Source organism: Gracilinanus agilis, chromosome 6, assembly GCF_016433145.1.
Source record: "Gracilinanus agilis isolate LMUSP501 chromosome 6, AgileGrace, whole genome shotgun sequence".
Taxonomy (NCBI): Eukaryota; Metazoa; Chordata; class Mammalia; order Didelphimorphia; family Didelphidae; genus Gracilinanus; species Gracilinanus agilis.
In genome coordinates, this window is record NC_058135.1 from 22,859,133 (window position 1) to 22,880,991 (window position 21,859).

Here is a 21,859-nt window from a genome sequence, read left to right on the forward strand (position 1 = left end):
GCCTCGACATTCCTCACATGCAACATTCTATCTCCATGTCCAGACTTTTGCCAAGGAGATGCTCTTGTCTCATCCCTGCTTCTCAGAATCTCTAGGTTTCCTGAAAGCTCCGCTCAAGCACCACCTTCTACATGAGAATGGAGAATCTTTTCTGATTCCTCTCAGCTGCTGAGACTGCGTGCATATGTGCGTACGTGTCTTATATATGTTCTATTCTTATGGGGGGGGGTGCGTAATTGTTTCCTTAAACAGAATGTGTAAATTCTTTGAAAAAGATGAAATAATTCATTTTTGTCTTTATATCCTCTGCTTGGCAAATACAAGGTACTTGATAAATGGCTGTTGACTGATTGAATGGATGGATGTTAGAGCTGGAAAGTACACAGTCAACAATATAATATTTACAATCCTCTCATTTTAGGGAGGCCACTGAGGCTCAGAAAAGGGAAGTAAAGTTGCAAAGGAAGTTTAACAATATACCAACTTTTTTCAAGGACCCCTTGGCATTAGGAAAGTTTTTGTTTTGTTTCCTTTTCTGTCTTTAAAAATTAGGACTGCAATTTTGCAGCCAATTTTTGGTTTATGAAATCTGATTAAGAAAAGACATTGATCCACCTGGAGTCAAATATCTTAAATTCGTATATAGTTGGTAGTCTCGGGAAGCAATTGTAAGAGGGATATTTTCATAATCTGTTGAAATATAGCACTTTTTACATCAGCCCTTTTAAAAACATGAAGGCAACGAAGTCTACAATGATTAACTAGTAACTTCTTTCACTCTCCTGAAACTTAGTGGTAAAGTTTGTTTGAACCATAAGGTGGCAGCAATGCAACCCCAAAATAATAGAAAAAAAAATTGATAGAAAATGATTTTTCTTTTTTTCTTTTTCATAGCTGAGCAAGGGTAACATATTAGCAATAGTTGAGATAGATGTGGGCAAAATAATCATCAACAAAAATAGCTGAAGTGACTCTGGGTTCCAGAAACTTGGGGATAAAGATATATTTTCAGAAAAATGAACATTGATTGATATTCTATACAGTTAATAAAGTCCTTCTCTTTTCTTCTCCAAACTCTTAGTGATAATCAGAGCTAATGGGTTCTGAGCTTTTCTAGTCATTTGATTCATTGAATGTTAGAGCTGGAAGAGAAGTCAAGACCATACAGTATCCAGATCATTCTAATGATCAATTAAAAAAAAATGTTTGAGGTCAAGGTACTATTTCTGTTTTGCCCCACCTTTTTTTAAGCCTTACCTTCCATCTTAAAATCTATGTATTTTTTCTAAGACAGAAGAGTGGTAAGGGCTAAACAATGGGAGTTAAGTGACTTGCCCAGGGTCACACAGCTAGGAAGTGTCTGAGGTCAGATTTGAACCCAGGACCCACTTAGTTGCCCCCTCTGTTCTGTCTTTATGAGCATAGTACCTACAGAGTAGATGTTTAATCATTGCTTGTTGATAAATATTTAGTAAATTGACTGACCTAGCAGCAATATTTTCCAACATTTCTCTAACTCCATTTTTAATGCAATTAAAAGCAATAAACTTGGCTTGTATTATTTAATAGCAGCTCTGCTATAGGAGTAGCAATCATTTAATGCTCAGCTGTCTTTACTCATATGGTAATATTCCTTTGGTTGTGAATTATTTTGTTACTTATGTTTTTGTCTGTAGTTGTGCTTTTTCTCCATTTCTGTCATCAGGGCTACTTGTAGAACAAATATTCTGTCTGCATTGGATGATTCTCTACTCTCTACCCATAGGAATATTTCAAATGCCCCTCTTTTATCGATGATTAGGGACAGACTTGCAGAGTATGCCACCTTGGGTTACATCTTAGCTTCCATTGTTCTTTGGAAAATATTATTCCATTACTTTCTGAGGTTTCTGAAGGTTGCAGAATAGTCTTACTTTACTCAAATTTCCTTTCCTTAACGTTGGAGGTCTTTTTCTTTGTAATTTGTAGAATTTATTGTCATTTGAATTGTTAAATTTAACAAACGTGACTTGATATTCTTTATTTTTCCCCCCTCTGGTGGTGGTCTATGAATTCTTTTAACTGACACTTTGTATTCTGTATTCAGAAGTTCTAGGCAATTTGCTTGCATTGTTTCTTCTGTTATGGCATTTATTATTTGTTGCATTATGGTTTTTGACTTGTCATGTTGTTCTTGGAAGGCCTGTGATCCTTAAGTCATCTCTATACATCTTATCTTTAAGGCCCTATATTTTTGTTTGCTTAGTTATCTTGGGTTCTTTTAAGACTGTTACTTTTTGTTTCTCCCCTTCCAGGTTGCCCCTAACTTCTATGCATTTACATGGCCAATCAGCTCTCCATTTTCATTTCTTTGGTGGATCTTGCTACTATGGAGACAAGTGTTTTTCTTCTGCCAATTATTTCTGTTCTGCTTCCATAATTCATATTTCTTTCTTGAACCATTTGGAAACATCCTAGTGTGGTTCCATGCTTTGGGGGACCTTTAGTGAATTTGTTTCATGAGGTATTGATTTATTCTCCTTTATCTTGAAATATGTATTTGGAAATGTTTCAACTTGTTTAAATGTCCGACAGGACATCTTCCTTTCTCCTTTAGATCTTCCCACTGATTTATCTGCTCATGCTCAAGGCTTTTGAGATGTCCCTCAAAGATGTCTCGCAGCCTTCTCCAGTGCTGGAGGGTTCACTTTCGTTAGCCTCATTTCCAGATTTCTGGGGAGATAGAACTAGCTCCCACCTATATGTCAGTAGCTTTTCCTCCCTTCCTGGTACAGCCCCACATTCCCTGGTTCAACTGCCATAGATCCTTCCGTTCTCATTCATTTACCAACTCTGACAGTGGGGCAGAGGGAGAAAATTGCATTTTGTTACTTGTTGCAGATGAATGAGGGGCTGAGGTCAGGAACAGGCTGTGCTGGCAGAGACCCTGATGATAGCAAGGAAAATGTTGAGAGGATTCCAAAGCTCAAGCCTTTGGGTCAGGTTATGCTGCCATTCCAGTGTATGAGGAATGGTGGGAAAGAGTCAAGTGAGTGTCTTAGTGATCAATCTTTTCTGGTATTAAATCATCAAGTAGTTAATTCAACTTCTTGTTGGGTTGGTTGATGGAGATGGTTTCAATTGCTTGGCTTCTTGTACACATTTCTTATTTTGAGTAGTTTCGAAAGTTTGAGAGGATAGGAGAAAATGTCTAGTCTTTCATTTTATTGATCACATTACTCTCCCTCCTGATTGTACATTTCAAAGAATAATTTTCCCCTTCTTGAACTGTTGTGACTATCTCAGGGTGATGCCTTTTGAAGTTTTAAAAGTTAAAGAATTGCTGGTGTGTTCTGAACAGTTGTTAAATGACTAAGTAACTTCTTCTGGACTGCTGCCTCTTGGAGGGCAGGGTTAAGTCTTATTTAAACTTTTTAACTGTCCCAGAACCTAATAGTGTTCTGCATTATGAATACATGCCTGTTGTATTGCTAGAATGTATTGATCTAAATTCTTTCTCTTCATTTACACCAGTGGTTCCCAAACTTTTTTGGCCTACCGCCCCCTTTCCAGAAAAAAATATTACTTAGCGCCCCTGGAAATTAATTTTTAAAAATTTTAATAGCAATTAATAGGAAAGATGAATGTACCTGTGGCCATCACTGCTCTCCCCCCCCAGATCACAGCAGCACCCACCAGGGGGCAGTGGCGCCCACTTTGGGGATCACTGATTAAGATGAATAAATGATGATGAATAAAAATAGATGAATAAAAAACAAACAATGGATTTGGAGTGAGAAAACCTGGGTTCAAATTGCATCTCTTCTATTTACTATACCTGTGTGACATTGGGCAAGTAATTTAGTCTATTGGAGCTTCAATTCCTTTACCTATAAAAGGAAGAGTTGGATTTGATGATCCCTAATGTCCCATCTAGCTCTTATATATGATTTGATATTATAAAACATATCCTGCAGCAAATAACTATGGCCACAAGACTGAAGACTGTATTACATCAACTACATTAATATCAGTGATTCCCTATCCCACTCCCACTCTCTACAGGCTGAGGACTTCATTTCTTGCTTTACTGAGAAAACTGAAGTCATTTACCATGAGCTCTCACTTTCCCTCTTCTCTTCCTCTACCCTTGTCATAATTCCTCTTCTTTTCAGTCTCCAGTCTCCAATAAGGTGGTCCTTATTCTTGCTAAAATAACTTCCTCTACCTTAACTCTCAATTCCCTCCTTTCTTCTCTCTCTCTCTCTCTCTCTCTCTCTCTCTCTCTCTCTCTCTCTCTCTCTCTCTGTCTGTCTCTCTCTCTCCCCCCTCTCACTTCCAATTACTCCCTATGTATTCATCTTTATTCCTCCCCTATAAAACTTTTACTAGATCCTACCACTTCTTCAAGCTACCTTCTTCCTTTCTCAGGTAAACACCTAGGGGGAAAAACCATCTTAGCACCTCCACTTCCTCTCCATTCATTCATTCAACCCTTTGAAATATGATTTCTTACTGCATCATTCAGCTAAACTACTCTCTCCAAAGTCAGTCTTCATTCTTCTCAATCTTTCTGAAGACTTTGACACTGTCAAACATCTTCTCTTTGATGTTCTCGTCTCTGCTGGTTTTAAATACATTGTTCTCTTTTGGTTCTGCTGATTTTCAATATCTTTTGCTGGGTCTTCACCCAGGTCATGTTTGCTTACAATGTGCGTCCCATACAGGCCTGTTCCTAGGCTTTTTTCTTTTTTTTTCCTTTGTACTCTTTCACTTGGTAATCTCATCAGCTCACATGGATTCAGTTATCAGATCTGTGCAAAAGATTCTCAGACCTATTTGTTCAACCCTAATCTTCTGCTGACTTCTAATCTTGCATTTCCAGCTTCCTATTATAAACTGTCTACTCTTATTATTAGAAACTTAGAGAGGCTACACAAAACCATTGGAATCTTGTTTCATGACTATTGCTAAAAATAAATGGATCAGGGGCAGCTGGGTAGCTCAGTGGATTGAGAGTTAGACCTAGAGGTGCAGAAGGACAATTTTTCCCTTCTTTTGGGGATTTTAGCAATGCAGAGCAGAATATTGTTGGGTGGAGAGACTTTGAGAACTTCCACATTAATAGCGAACCTACCTTGGGCCATCTGCACAAAATTAGGATCATGCAATATCAAGGTGCATTGGTCAGCACCTTTCCTTTTGGCCCTCCCTTCAGTTGACCTCTTTCCCCTATATAACAGATCTTGTGAGAGACTTCATCAGTTACTTAAAACATTCAAAAATGCTATTAAATGTTAAAATACTATCAAAATATTTTAAAACCACTGATTTCCCTTTCAGATTGCATTGTTGATCTCTTTGATCTGTCTTTCCTATCATACTTCCTACATATACTTGTGGAAGCCACAGTTCCTGAAATTGTTTTTACTGATGATACACAGACTCAACAATGGGCTTTGTGCTTGGCAGTCTTGCTGATGGGTGTGATGGGTGTGATGGGTCCAATCCTATTATTTTTTTATTTTAAAACCCTTACCTTCCATCTTAGAGTCAATACTGCTCCAAGGCAGAAGAGTGGTATGGGCTAGGCAATGGGAATTAAGTGACTTGCCTATGGTCACACAGCTGGGAAGTGTCCGAGGCCAGATTTGAACCTAGGACCTCCCATTTCTAAGCCTGGCCCTCAATTCACTGAGCTACCCAGCTGCCTCCTAAATTCCCTCTTAATACTTTTGAAGAATTCAAAATATGGTGAATGTTCACAATGATTGGGAATTGATAGGTCTAAATAAATTTCATCACCTCATTTATTATGTAACTGAGGGTGGGAATAGCATGGTTTCTGTGCCAGAGAGCTAGTGTTTGTTGGTAAATGGAAAGATAAGAGCATAAGTAACTATAGATTATTGTGAAGAGCAATTCACTTCACCTCTTTCTAGGACCCATTTTTCTCAACTGTAAAATGAGGTTGGCTTAGAGAGAGACTAGATGATTCCTACAGTTTTTTCCTTCTCAAAGTACTTTGACAACCGTAGTTGCTTAACTTTCACTCTTCCACATCTAACTTGGACACATGAACCTAATACGTTAAAACGCTCATTTATGTATTTGTCATCAAATATATACATATACTTAATATATGTATGTATGTATGTGTGTAAATGTAAATTATCCTTGTGTAGCCGGATACCTAGATTTGTGATTTCATTAGTCTAGAGCAGTGATTCCCAAAGTGGGCGCTACCACCCCCTGGTGGGTGCTGCAGCGATCCAGGGGAGTGTGGTGATGGCCACACTTTTTTTGTATTACATTCTATTCTGAGTTCAATAAATAGTATCATAATTTCCAGGGGGTGCTAAGTAATATTTTTTCTGGAAAGGGGGCGGTACGCCAAAAAAGTTTGGGAACCACTGCTCTAGACTCTGGAGGATTCCCAGTGACTTGCCCAGGGCTATGTAGGCAGTATATATCAGAGATAGAATCTGAAACCAGTTCTTCCTAAATCAGAGGCTACCCCCTATGTACTATAGCATGCTTCCTATATTTAGTGAATATTTTTATTTGCAATTGATGACATTACTTTGATATCTTTGTTTTTCTCTGCCCAAGGAAACCTTGACATGAAGTCATCCAGCGTATCTATGATGGCATCAACTTGACATTGTTCCAACTCTGTCTTCCCCGCCAGACCTACAAAACAGAGGAAACTGGCTATAGTTCCAGAAAAGCAACTGTTATAATTTATTCTTTTGAGGAAATGGATATATTGCACATTTACAAAATTTTTCAATGGTGCCTCTGTCTAGATTCCGAGAGTTTAATATAATTTGCATGCATATTGGGAGTAGGGGATAAGGAGTGAGCTTTAAAAGAAAATTTCCTGTATTCTTGGTTGGGCAGAAAAAAGCAAGCTATCATTACTAGTCCTAAAAGCTTTTTTACTTTGAGGCTAATTTATCATGAATCAGTCATTAGAATACCTCTACAGACTGTCCCTACTTCTTTAGAATGGAGATTCTTGACCTATTTATCCATGGATAGATTTCAGGGGCTCTGTGAACTTTTTTCATTAACCTTTGGTTTCTTTTGCAGTCTTATATATCACACTCAAATGCATTATTCTGAGAAGGGCTCCATTGGTTTCACCAGCCTGCCAAAGGGTTCCATTATGCAAAACAAAAAGCTAATTACTCTTGAGTTAGAGCATAAATGGCAACCTTTTGGCCATGATTGAAAAACAAACATTCCATGCTCAGGGTTGGTTGGTCCAGTGAAATTCTTCCCACTCTCTGGAAGTAAGATCTTCATTCCTAGTCTTGCATTTATCTTCCCTGGAGAACTACTTATTGCTTCAAAGTCTATATTAGATAGTCTATAATCTACAGGAGTCATTCCCCTTTTCACTCCTTTTACACTCAAAAAGGTAGATGATGAGGAGCCCTCCTACGAGAGGTGCTAGTATATAACCCCTATATACACCTGTAAACTTAAAAAATCTATGCCCTACTAACTTTCTTCCACTAGTCCTGGTTCTGCCTCTTAAACCATACCAAAGCCTAATTCCTTTCCACAAAATTCCCTTCCACAAAAAATCTTTTAAGAACAGTTATAATGATTTCCTTTCCCAAAAGTATTCTCTAGAACCTGTTTCTCAAATCATTGTCATTTGCACTGCACACATAATACCACACAATTTGGGGCAATGGCCAGATCCTGGTAAAACTGTCTTGGCAGAAGGGCTAACCCAGGTTGAGGGTAATTGATGGGCCACAAACCCACTGATGAGTTAGAAAGGCGTCTTCCCCAATCACGTAAAGACTTTACCCGATGATGAGAATAATTTGTTCCCACAGCCATGAAGGCACTGTGGAGTACCTAGAGCTTGGTCACTGCATGCTGGGCCATCACCAGCCATCCTAACTTTTGTCTCGCCCCTGGATTTGGATGACTATGGAAGAGGGAATGAGGACTGACAACTTCGTGCAACTCAGCCTCACTTAAAACCAATTCACTGGCCAAGTCGAGATGTCATCCTGGTGATGTCATTGTTCATCTTCAAAAACGAAGTACAGGGGGCAGCTGGGTAGCTCAGTGCATTGAGAGCCAGGCCTAGAGACGGGAGGTCCTAGGTTCAAATCCGTCCTCAGACACTTTCCCAGCTGTGTGACCCTGAGCAAGTCACTTGACCCCCATTGCCCAAAACACAGAAGTTAAGGGTTTAAAAATAAATAAAATTAAAATAAAAAACATTAAAAAACATTAAAAAAAAAACGAAGTACAAACAACAACACTAATAATAAATACATTGCCAGCTTCTTTAGTGCTTCTTAAGACTTCGACAACCACCACCCCCAATTTCCATTCCCATTTCTGGCTTGATCTTGAACAATTTTTTAAACTTTCTTTGAAATCCTAACTACCTTAACCTCGAATCTTCCTCCTTTGGCGTTCTACATTCTTATGCTTTTCCTTCTTCGGACTGAATCAGTGTTTCTTAGAGTGTTCCTGTTTAAACTTGCATCCTTCTCCAGTTTCTCAAGTCCTCCTAAATATTACCTCTTAAATTCGATCTCTGGTCTTCTTTACACATCCCAAACCTTCTGCACCACATCCACAGATTCCTCCCTGATTCATTTCAAATACTTCTTTTTCCTATTCCCCTCTCTGCTAGAGGCTGAGAATAGAATGATTATGCTGTTTCCCCTTTCTGGTGACTCATATAATAAGCTCAAATGATACTGCCAGAAAAGACCTAGAAAATATTTACTGACATTGTAAAATTGTGAGCCATAAACTAAAGCCTTTCGGGGAGATGCTAGTGTTTTCCTTAATATGGTCCATTAAATACAAAGGATTTGGAAAATAAAAGGCAGATTTTTGGAAGTAAATAGTTAAACAGCTGGTAGACGAAAAAAAGGTTTTGATTTCTATACCAATGCTCAAAATATAGAATTATAGGCCCCTGACTAGGGATGAAAAGGAGCTAACAAGGACAAGGAGGAATCTGTTTGTTTACAATATTGCAAATCCTTTTTTTCTTTTTAAATAAAAGACTTTGAACTAAAATGTAAAGGAAAGGGAGAAAATTGTCTATTTGTATCTACTAAACTACATTTTCCAGAGAAAAGCCATCATGTGAAGAAGGGGGGCAGGGAGGAAGCCACGGGGTAACCAGGTGGCTCACTGGATTGGGAGCCAGGCCCAGAGACAGCAGATCCTGGGTTCAAATCTGGTCTCAGACACTTCCTAGCTGTGTGATCTTGGGCAAGTCATTTAACACCCACCCACCACCATTGCCTAGCCCTTACCACTCTTCTGTCTTAGAATCAACACACAGTATTGATTCTAAGATGGAAGGTAAGAGTTTAAAAACAAACAAACAAACAAAACCAAATGAAGAATGGCAGTTAGGACTCTATAGATATTCAGAGGAGATAGAATCCAAAAAACAAAGAGAAAGCAATAAAAACTACAGGTCTTAAATGACTATGTACAAATGCACTAAATATGGCCATTTCCTGCTCTTGGTGAATTCTTATGAACAAGTATAGATGGAGTGGAATTCATATTATGATCAAAAGATTGTAAGGGGGCAGCTGGGTAGCCCAGTGGATTGAGAGTCAGGCCTAGAGACTGGAGGTCCTAGGTTCAAGTCTGGCCTCAGACACTTCCCAGCTGTGTGACCCTGGGCAAGTCACTTGACCCCCATTGCCTAGCCATTACCAGTCTTCTGCCTTGGAGCCAATATACAGTACTGACTCCAAGACGGAAGGTAAGGGTTTAAAAAATTAAATTTAATTTAATTTTTAAAAACTGTAAGATCCTTAACATCAGGTACTTAATGATCTTTGTAATCTCCACTGTCCCAACAGTGTTTTAGGTGTAGGTGTGTTTAGAACATTTTCTTAGAAGATATAGATTTGGTATTCCTATTCAATATAGGACCTAAATGCTATTGTCCAGAACCAGCGGACACAAAATATCTATAATGGCAAAAATCTTAAATGCATTACCTGCTTCTCTAGCCAAAAACCTTCCTATGGCGAGACTCTGGTGAAGGGAAACTCCGTCCACTTCTAAAATTGGAATTTTGCCAAATGGAATAGCTTGAAATAAAACAAAATGCATCAATAGTTAATATACAAAATGGAAGTACAATATGTTGGGTTTTTTTTTTTCAGATGACTCATGGAGATTTTTTCCACTACAAGTCAGTATGGGTAAGAGGGAAAACTCAGAGATTTTTAGACCTGATCTCAAAGCATCATTTTTGTGCCAGTAAAAGGGACCAAGTACCATTCTTGTACCACTTACTACCTCATGAAACAGCCTTGTAGCAATTAAAAAAATAACTATCTGTTAACTACCTACTTTTTGCCAGGGTTGGCTTTACTAAGACAAAAATGAATTCGTTCCTTGCCTTTTATGAGCTTATGTTCTACTAGGGAGCTATTATAAATATTGAGAATGGCAAGAAAGGTCATTTTGATCTGGGCAATTACTGGGATCATGAATGGAAGCACAGAGCAGCTGACTTTCAGCTCCTTTCCAGCAGCAGTGGTAAAACTGATTGGATGATCAACAAGCAGCCAAATGTAGTTGTCCATTTATTTAGGAACATTATGTCAGGTAAAGGATTCAATTTCAAGCGTACCAATACTTATGCAGACTATTTTGTTTTATTGTTTCACTTATTCATTCATTCATATAAAAATGTGTTTGTTAAAGCTTTTTATTTATTTGCAGGATTTTTCTAGTAAACATATCTAGTAAACAGATAATACAGAAGAGTCTCTACTCCCAACTGCTGAAAATGGAGCAGGACAAACCACATCTCTCATTTCAGGGTAGCCATGGTTATAGTACACAGAGTAGTGTTGGAGTTAGGAAGAACTAAGTAAAACACCTACGTCAGAGAGTTCCAAACTTTGGGACCCCAGGCAAGCCATAGAATCTCTAGAAACTTTGATTTTCTCTTTTAAAAAGAGGGATTGGGGTGGGGGGTGGAGGACAGCTAAGTGGCTCTGTAGATTGAGAGCCAAGCCTAGAGATGGGAGGTCCTGTGTTCATAGGTAGCCTCGGGCACTTTCTAGCTGTGTGACCTTGGACAAGTCACTTAATTCCCATTGCCTGGCCCTTACTGCCTTGGAACTAATATACAGTATTGATTCTAAGACAGAAGATAAGGCTTTAAAAAAATGGGAGGATTAGACTAGTTGGACTCTACTCAGGCTCTAAATCTTGTATCCTACAATTCTCATAAGGCTTCAGGGCCAGGATAGATCACCTCCTTCCTCCTCCTCACTTGCTAAGACAAACTTCATACCTCTTTGCTTGACTGGAGTTCGGGATGTCAAGCTCTGCTTTTTTGGCTGGAAAGTTCCCTTTCCTGCCTAAGGTCACACAGCTTGTAAGTGTCAGAAGCTAAATTTGAACTCAGATCTCCCAGACCCAGCATTCTGTCCACTGTGCCATCAGGATTTGGGCTTGGTTCTATTGATACTATTGATTATTTTTTATTAGTCATTTGGATATGGATATAATTTACAAATAACACAAAGCTGGGAGGAATTGCTAATGTTGAATGACAGTCAGGATCCAGAAGGATCTTGTTAGGCTAGAACATTGGGTCAAATGTGATGCAATGAAATGCTGTCAGAATAAATGTAAAATCCTAGCCTGTTAGCTCCAAAAATGAAAGATCAACTTTACAAGTACAAGATGGAGGAGATGTCATTAGTCAACAGTTTGTCTGAAAAAGGAGTGCAAGCTCAGTAAGAGCCAGCGGAACATCGTGGAAGACTAAAAGGCACACTGGGTCTTCATGATGACTTCCAGTACTGAGGAGTTGAGGTTCCCCTTGCACTTAGCACTTGTTAGACCTCATCTGGTGTGGGGTGCTCTTTTCTGGTCTTGAGAGTCGATGAAACAAGAATATCCAGAAGAGGGCAACCAGAACAGTGTTCATGACACAGAAAGATTGTCTGAGAGAACTCCCAATAATATTAGGCTGAAGAAGAAAAGCCGGGGAGGAGGGAACAGGAGAGTTGTATTTAAGTGTTTGAAGAGCTGTGGTGTGTCAGAGGGATTAGACTAGCTCTATTTGGTCCCAAAGGGCAGAACTAGGAGCAATGGAGGGTTGGGGATGGGAAGGAAGTTCCAAAGGAGCTGATTTAGACTTGGTTTCAGGAAGAGCTTGGAATGGGTCAAATGGGAATGGGAATGCCTTGAGAGGTAGCTCTTCCTTTTATTTACTCTTTAATCAGAGTCCAAATGGACACTTGTTTGATATTTTATTGAGGGGATTCCTTTCAGCTAGAGTTTTGAATTCCGGTTTTTAAATTTCGGACTCACTACACCTATAAAGCCTTTGTTTCTTTATCTGTAAAATAAGGATTTTATAACCATGAAAAAGGCAAGTAAAGCACTGAATAATGGAGAGTAAGTTGGCCTCACAGTCAAGAAGTTTTTCTTCTGGTCTATACTGGCTTGCCCTGGGCTCACTTAACCTCCCAGCGTTCTAGACAACTTTCAAAGACTTGCAGGTACCAATCTCCATTGCTAGAAGTAGATCCATATAACTAGAGAAATTTTACGCATGGCTCTAAAAATTAAAAGATGACATCTACATGAGATTGAGTATCAACTCCAGTAGAAAAATGGCATGTCAGAATAAGGGAAAGAGTTCTTTTAAAGTATTTTTCTTTGGAGGCAGCTGGGTAGCTCAGTGGATTGAGAGTCTGTCCAGAGAGGGAGGTCCTAGATTCAAATCTGGCCTCAGACACTTCCTGGCTGTTTGACCCTGGGCAAGTCACTCAACCCCCATTGCTTAGCCCTTACTACACTTCTGCCTTGGAACCAATAAAAAGTATTGATCCCAAGATGGAAAGTAAGGGTTTAAAAAATATATTTTATTTTTCTTTCTTGAAAAAAAACAAACAAACCTTACTTTATGTCTTATCATTGATACTAAATATCCATTCCAAGGCAGTAAGAGCTAGGCAACTGGGGTTCAGTGACTTGCCCAGGGTCACACAGCCAGGCAGTGTCTGACGCCAGAGTGGAACCCAGGACCTCTCATCTCCAGCCCTGGCTCTCTATCCACAGAGCCACCTAGAATCCCCAAAGACATTTTTTCAAATCCTTGATTCTTCAGGACTTGATGTACTTAATGGTATTTCTATCCTGCCATAATCTTAAACATTTGCATCCAAATCCATTCCAGTCCTCCAAAGAACCTCACAAAAGCAAGACTGTTTGAGCTGATAAACTGAATAATCAGCTCAGGCCATCTCTCAGAGGTTGGAAGGGACCTTTTACGGGTTTGCCATGTTCCCTTCTGAGATATGGGAAGAAGCCACTCTGCTTCTCCACGTAGACTGGAAATCATGCTCAAGAGGGGTCAGCGTCTTACTTGGTTTGACTGCAGGCCAGTCCGCTTGATTTATTCGATGGTCCTCATACTGTATGCCCAAATAGGCCAAAAGGTAGCGAATAATTTCTGCTCTTCCTCTCATGTTAAAATAAATGAGTTTGTAGTGAGGCATGGTACAGTTCTGAGAAAGAAGAATAGGAAAAGGTTATTTAAACAGTATTCTAGAGAAAAATCATCAACGCCCACGAGGCAACAATACACTTGACTAATCATCTTATGGGCTCCTTATTATAGCCAAGATGAAATAGGAACTCCGGCCCTTAAAGTCCTTCCTAACTTGGTACCTTTCCAGATTTCTTACATGCTTCACTCCCCTCAATATAACTTCTTTAAAAAAAAAAATTTTTTTTTAAACCCTTACCTTCCGTCTTGGAATCAATACTGTGTATTGACTCCAAGGCAGAAGAGTGGCAAGGGTAGGCAATGGGGGTCAAGTGACTTGCCCAGGGTCACACAGCTGGGAAGTGTCTGAGGCCAGATTTGAACCCAGGACCTCCCGTCTCTAGGCCTGGCTCTCAATCCACTGAGCTACCCAGCTGCCTCCTCAATATAACTTCTTATCAAGGCACGCTGGCTAGCTTGTCATTCCTCTAACTTCTCCTCCATTTCTTGGTCTCCCTGATGTCCCTCAACATTCAGCTTAAATCCTGCCTTCCGAAGGTCTCTCCCATCCCTTCAGCTGCTAGTGCCTCCCCTTCTCAGATAACCTCTATATTTTGTACGTACAGTTCTTTATATGTTGTCTATCTCATTCGATTTGAGCTCCTTGAGGGAAGAGATGGCGTTTTCCTTTTCTTTGTATCCCCAGCATTTAATACAGGACCCGGCACATAGTAAGTGATCAATAAATGAATAACCAAACAACCTTTTTCCTCTATCCCCTTTTCTCTAGTCATGTGGCTACCCCAGTTTACACCCCCTTCTCCCCCACCACTTGCATGCAAAATCAAAATATCATCCTTGATTCTCTCCATACCTCCCACCCCCATCCAATGTATTGCTCAGATCTCTCATCTAGACTTCCCTTCATCTCCTCCAACACTGCCAGCATCCTGGCATGGAGCCCTCAACACCTCATCCAGGGATTCTGACAAGAGCTAGCTGGTGGGTCTCTTGGGAGGAAGGTAAATTCCATCTTTTGAACTAAGGCAGCGTGAGAAGTTGAATTCTTGTCACACTCATTCAGATTGTAAAATTTCATATGAGCACCCCCACACGTACAAAGGTTTCTTTCTTCTTTTAATGTAGGAAGATGAAAATTAAAAGAATCCTTCTGCCTCTCTAGCTATGCCAGTCTAGCTAGGATCTGGGAAATAGTAGAAATGATAACTCACATGAACTTCCTTTTATTCCTCATTTTGTCATTTGACCTAATAGACAGTGGTTTTAGGGACCCCATTCCATGATGCTGTTACCATTCCATTCCTTCGATCACCACTGCCATCCCGACAAAAACAGCCTATTCCAGTGGAGCTAGTTTGGTGTGGTAGCAGGAAGAGAAAAAGGAGCGGAGAGCCTCTCACGTGATTCATGCCCATCTTCCCCAGAGCATCCAGCTATACCATCACCATTGCTGAATTGACTCAAATTAGCTATGGTTAGTAATGGAGTCCAACTAGAGGATGAAGCTGGCTGTCCTAACAAGGAGGAGGGGTAGGAGTGAGTAGAATTCCTCCTCCTCCTCCCCGCCCCCCCGGGAGCAGTTGGTCCAGAAGGCAAAAACTGTTTAACTGAATCCCTTTTTTGTTCAAGTTATGGAGACTGTACAAGCTAGGTAAATTCTGGGTCAAAGTGGTAAATTGACAGGGTATAATCCCACTGAGGTTAACAACTCTCACTGCTTAAACTCTTCCCTAAACCCTAAGATAAAAGAGGTTCCAGGTTGTCTTCAACTACAGGTGACTTGCTCTCAGGGAAGAAGCTGCACCAGAGCTTATATGAATGGATCTTTCTTTGGTAAGGTATATGGATGGTGAGTATATCCTAGTATTACTTCACACAGGCCCAGGAGTTTAACAAGCAAAGGGATTTATTATTTTTAGGAAAACAGAATGAGGGGAAATGGTTTTAGGAACGAAAGGGAGGAAAGCTATTTAAAATCTTCAATGGACTTGTTGGCTACAAGGGGAATGTGTTTTGAACAACTTAACTTCTATCCCACTCACTAAGTAATCTTTCTCCTAATCTAATGTAACTAGGTTAAAGATGGAAAGGTAATCTTGCTTGAAGGTCTGTATAGAGATTACTTAAGATGCTACAATTGAGATATTCTTCCAGTAGCAAACCAGTAAAGTAAAAAAAAAAAAAACCCTTGAGGTCAGAGATGAGCTAACCAAAGAGTAATCTAACTCTTCCTCCAAGCCCTTGAACCCACAAGTGCCCCCCTAAGTAGGGTGACCTGGCCTTTTATACTCAGATTTCTAACTGCCCCAACTGCTCCCTTTCCTGGAGTTCTGGGAGGGGGGGACACTATGGAATTCTGTGAGGCAGCTTTGACCCCACTTAAGATCATGGATGTTACATCATCTAACTTAATATGGTATTTGGGGGCAGTTGGGTGGCTCAGTGCATGACAAGCTAGACCTGGAGACAGGAGGTCCTGGGTTCGAACACTTCCCAGCTGTGTGATCCTCTCTACCGAACCCTCTCTACCTAACCATTCTCATTCTTTTGCCTTAGTACCAATACAATAGCATCAATTCTAAGACAGAAGGTAGAGGCTTAAGCAAAAAAAAAATTTTAATGGTATTTTCCAGCCAGACCAAATATAAATGAATGGCCAAAACCATGTACTAAGTGAAGCATTAGCACTTGTTGGCATTTGAAAATGCGTTCTAGGAAAAATCTTTGTTATCGTATGACCCATCAGCACCTTAGAGGGTGACTTCATCCCACACTGGAAGGCTGGGAGGCATTTCAAGTCACTCATAAATACTGAACATAAATGCAGGTTATGGCGAAGATAAATGACAATGAAAAAGCAAATGATGATTCTGTAGGAAAAGAGAGAGTGATTGATGGGAAATAAACATCTCGGTTTATAGACACAGAAACACAATGGAGGCCAGCCATTCTGGGGAGTAAGTGCCGGGGGAGCAGGGTCTGAGTTGCATTTTTGCATGTGCAATGCCTAGCTCAAAAAGTGTATGTTCCTAAAGGACTTCTCTACTAGCAGCAATGCAAGGATCCAGAGCAAGGCTGAGGGACTTGTGAGAAAGAAAACTAGCCACATTCAGAGGAAGAACTGCGGGAGGAGACACTCAGAAGAAAAACAACTGCTTGAACACATGGGCTGATGGGGATATGATTGGGGATGTAGATGCTAAATGATAACTCTAGTCCAACTATCAATAATATGGAATTAGGTCTTGATCAATGATACATCTAAAACTCAGTGGAATTGTGCATCGACTAAGAGGGGTTGGAGGGTTTGGGGGAGAGGGAAAGAACATGAAACATGTAACAAGGGGAAAATATTCAAAATTTAAATTTAAAAAAAGTGTATGTTCCCCTGGGCAGAGGGGTAGAGGAGGGTGGGGAGGATGGATACTGCAGGAAGGGGATATTGAAGGGAGGGGAAAGCATTTGCCCAGATGGGAACATACAAAGCATTTTCTGAAGGGAATGTCCACTAATAATCAATCAATAAACATTTGTTGAACACCTACTATGTGCTAGGATAAAAAAGACAAAAAACCCAAATGTCTTTCCTTATCTAGGAGGTTCCCTTCCCTCAAGCATATTAAAGAGATGATTATGAAAAAGTTTCTTGGATGGGGCAGCTACATTTATGTATTTGTCATCAAATATGTACATATATCTAATATACGTGTGTGTGTGTGTATTTCTATATTATGCCTCTTGTAGCTGTGTACTTAGACTTGTGATTTCATTAGTATAGAGAATTCCCAGGGACTTGCCCAGGGCTATGCAGGCAGAATATGTCAGAGGTAGAATCTGAACCCAGGTCTTCCTGAATTCTGAGGCTACCCCTCTATCTCTTATGACATGCTCCCTATATGTAGCCCTCACCACTCTTCTGCCTTGGAACAAATACACAGAATTGATTCTAAGGCAGAAGGTAAGGGTCTTAAAAAAAAAAAAAAGAAAAAAGAAAGGGGTAGCTAAGCAGCTCAGTGGATTGAGAGCCCAGCTTAGAGATAGGAGGTTCTGGATTCAAATTTGACCTCAGACACTTCCTAGCTGTGATGCTGGGCAAGCTGCTTAATGCCCATTGCCTAGCCCTTAACCCTCTTTTACCTTAGAATCAATGCACAATGATTCTAAAATGGAAGGTAAAGGGGGCAGCCGGGTGGCTCAGTGGATTGAGAGCTGGGCCTAGAGACAGGAGGTCCTGAGTTCAAATTTGACCTCAGCTACTTCCTAGCTGTGTGACCCTGGTCAAGTCACTTGACCCCTATGCCCTAGCCCTTACCACTCTTCCGCCTTGGAACCAGTACACAGTGTTGATTCTAAGACAGAAGGTAAGGCTTTTTATAAAATAATAAAATAAATAAAATAAAATAAAATGGAAGGTAAGGGCTTAAGAAAAAAAAATCTTCTTGGAGGAGTTAGCGACTGATCCGAGCCAGAAAGCCTAATGGATATATATATAATTGCTACACAGTTAGTTACTGCTAAGTTTGTTTTTCATTTGAAAAAACTGGAATAACTCCCAGAAATATTCTAGTCCGATCTCACTAAGAATCCCTTCTAAAATGTACCTGACAAATGGTCATCTAGTGTTCTCTTAAAGAGCTTCAATGGGAGTTGAGGAGAGAAGCATCAACTCATGCTGGGACCTTTCCACTTTTGGATGGCTCTAAGGATTAAGTTTTCCCTAACATTTAGAATAAATCTGTTTCTTTTCTTTTCTTTTTTTAAAAATCCTTACCTCCCATTGGAGAATCAATACTGTGTATTGACTCCAAGGCAGAAGAGTGGTAAGAGCTAGGCAATGGGGGCTAAGTGACTTGCCCAGGGTCACACAGCTAGGAGGTATCTGAGGCCACATTTGACCCCAGGACCCCTCATTTCTCAATCCACTGAATCACCTAGCTGCCCCCCTAAACCGATTTCTTGCAAACCCATTTCTCCTTCTGGGATCAAGCAAGCCAAGTTAAATCCCTTCTCCATATGGCGGCCCTTCAGAATATTAATATAATACCTCGTCCCCTCCCCGCGGCCCCCACCCAACCTTTGCCATCCTGGATATGACTACTTCTCTAAAGCGTATTGTATATATTATACACACTTGTTCAATTCTTGAAAATGAAAAGGTTGAACTAGTCACATTTAAAAATTTTCCAGCTCTAACGTTCTATACTCCTGTACACACACACTCACACACAATACAGAAGAACATAAAAAATGTTTTTCAAACTGATGGTTATACGCCCAAAAAACAAAACAAAGCCCTCTTAACTTGGCTTAGAATCAATACTAAATATCTGCTCCAAGACAGAGAAGGGCGAAGGGCCCGGCGATTGTGCTTAAGAATTTGCCCAGAGTCATACAGCGGGGAGTGTGTGACGCCGCGTATGAACCCCGGCCCTTTAGCCACAAAGGCTCTCCATAGCTTTTATCCACAGCTGCCCCTCCCAATCACCTCGATGCAAATGAAACGCCATAAAGTTAAGAACAGCCTCCTTTAGTCCGGTCCTCCCAGGCTCTACACAGGCGCTGCATTCCCTCGTGCAGATCCCACCCCGTCTCCTGCTCTCCTGCTGTGCTAGTCTGGGTGCCGTGAATCTTCCCCGGAGGATCTCCTCGCACCACGCGGGAGTCTTTGTCTGCCTCGTTTAAAGTTTCACGTAAATCATTTCACCTAAGTCAAGAGATGGGCTTTGAAACTCCTCCCGCAGCGAGGCGCCCGTCCCGCTCTGACAGATGAAGGCTCTCTCAGTTTAATGGGGGTAACAGAGGACAAGCACAAATACGGTCTCTTCCTCAGAACATGCATCCTTGGGACAGTCGCAGCCTTCCTGCCCTTACTTGTAGCATCGTCCCTCCTGGGAGGCACATCTCCATTCTTGCTTCCTGTGGCTCCCCAGATGCCTGGCTGCGAGCATTTTCCCTCCTCGTGAGCGTATCCAAACGTGTTCTCAGAGTCCCAAACGAACAGGTGAAGGCCCGTGTTGTTAAGAACAATCACCAACACTAAGAAAACCCTCAGTGTGTCATAAGGTTCTTTGTTAAATGTTAACGGAGAGAGACCAGCATTCCAGCTGAGGATCTCCATGTCAGATCATTGGAAAGTATGGAATGCAAAGCATTCTTCATTCACACGAGAGTGTGCTGCACAACAACCCTTTAACGTAAATACTCCATGAATTCAATGAAATAATACATGAATGATCACTCCTCTTTCGAGAAGGGAAACTGAGGCGGAAAGGTAAGTGACTCCTGCAGGGTCACCTAGTGAGGGATCTGGAGAGAGATTTGACCCCAGAACTTTCTAACATCAGACTCAAAAGTCTCTCCATTATTCTACTCTGCCTTTCAAGGGTAATAAAAGATTGCTACTGAAGTGCATCACACTTTTAAAATATAGTCTATTGGGGGCAGCTGGGTAGCTCAGTGGATTGAGAGTCAGGCCTAGAGACAGGAGGTCCTAGGTTCAAATCCGGCCTCAGGCACTTCCCAGCTGTGTGACCCTGGGCAAGTCACTTGACCCCCATTGCCCACCCTCACCACTCTTCCACCTATAAGTCAATACACAGAAATTAAGGGTTTAAAATAAAAATAAATATATATAGTCTATTGCTAAAGTAACAGAACCAGGACCTGAAACCAGATCAAATTATCTTGACATACTTACAAGTGAAAGAAAAATTGGATGTTTCCCTAATGCTGTAACAGAAGTCCCCCCTCTCCCCCCCCACACCAATTTTTTGGTTAATATTTAAAACTGACTATTAAGATAAAGAAGCAGATGGGTGGCTCATTGGATGGAACACTGGGCTTTGAGTCAGGAAGACATGTTCCTCTCTGGCCTCAGACACTAGCTGTGTGACCCTGACAAGTCACTTAACCACTACATTAATCCACTGGAGAAGGAAATGGCAAACTCCTCCAGGATCTTTGCCAAAAACACTCTATGGCCAGCATTGGTGTGCCATGTCCCATGGAGTCACAAAGAACTTGGATATGACTGAACATCAAGAGCATCTTTGGTTAGAGCTTATGATAACAGAAAAATATAGTATAAGATATGATTCCTCTTTGGACTAACTGATCACTTCCAGAAAATAATTAAATGATTTAGACTTTTATTTTATTTTATTTTATTTTTAAACCCTTAACTTCTGTATACTGGCTTCTAGGTGGAAGAGTGGTAAGGGCTAGGCAATGGGGGTCAAGTGACTTGCCCAGGGTCACACAGCTGGGATGTGTTTGAGGTCGGATTTGAACCTAGGACCTCCTGTCTCTAGGCCTGGCTCTCAATCCACTGAGCTACCCAGCTGCCCCCCTGATTTAGACATTTTAAAACAAAACTGTAGAAATGTTATGAAGTCATTAAAATATCATATGGGCACTGTGGTTGATAAGGCCCTTAGGACGTGTTTAGATGGATGTATTCATTTTAATACCAAGGCTAGTGAATACTAGCCATTGAATCAGGCTGGAGAAAATCACAGAACCATACTGATTGGATTCACTACAAATTTATGTCACATAATCTCAACTGAGCTATCGCTGCAGCAAGGCAAAATCCTTTTATACTACACTAATCAATTCATAATCCCCTTCTGTTGAGCTATTTCAATATTTTTGTTAAAATATGGAAATTTGGAAATATGGAATATGAAAAAAACATTCCAATATTTTTAGCCATCCTCATGCCTCTCATGGCATCTCTCTCCACTAGCCTATCAGCTGAGAACTTTGCCTCATGCTTCACAGAAAAAACTGAGCCCATTTATCTAAAGTTTCCAGTTTTCCCTTTTGCTTCATCTCATCTCAATTAACTTTGTTCCCCGCCATCTTCACTCCTTTTTCACACAAAGAGGCGGGCAGCCCTTCTCCTTGCCAAGGCAAGCCCCTCTCCCTGTACCTTCGGTGCCTTTCCCTCCATCTTCTCTAGGAGATTGCTCCCTCTGTCATTCCCTTTCTCTCACTAATCTTCAGTCTTTTCCTATCAGTGTGTTGCTTCCCACTATCTACAAGCATCCTTTTAAAACTTCTCTCTTGTGTAAAACTAAAAGGGAATACTCCAAGTATTTTACATTTTAGAGGATTTAATAACAACCAAAGTGAGAGAAAAAAGGGTTTCTTCAGCCGAGGGAGCAGAGCAAAGAGCCAGAGACACAGAAGCCTGCCCGACTGGAGCCAAAGAAAAACCCCGCAGGGTGGGTTTCAGCAAATTCATAAACAAACCCAGGCTAGGGCAGAACACAGGGACGCCAAGACAAGGGAACCCTGGGAAGAGTAAAGAATGCT

At 40.7% G+C, this 21,859-nt stretch overlaps 1 protein-coding gene across 1 annotated transcript in view; it reads right to left on the reverse strand.

Moving 5' to 3' along the window:
• The window catches only part of HPGDS (hematopoietic prostaglandin D synthase), a 41,568-nt gene that overhangs the window by 8,908 nt on the left and 10,801 nt on the right, over window positions 1–21,859 (reverse strand). Inside the window, exons 2-4 of the mRNA XM_044680522.1 lie at window positions 13,397–13,538; window positions 9,996–10,088; window positions 6,563–6,672 (exon numbers count right to left, since the gene is read on the reverse strand). Coding sequence (XP_044536457.1) covers window positions 6,563–6,672; window positions 9,996–10,088; window positions 13,397–13,529 — 336 coding nt within the window. The 5' untranslated portion in view covers window positions 13,530–13,538. The remainder of the gene's footprint in view (window positions 1–6,562; window positions 6,673–9,995; window positions 10,089–13,396; window positions 13,539–21,859) is intronic.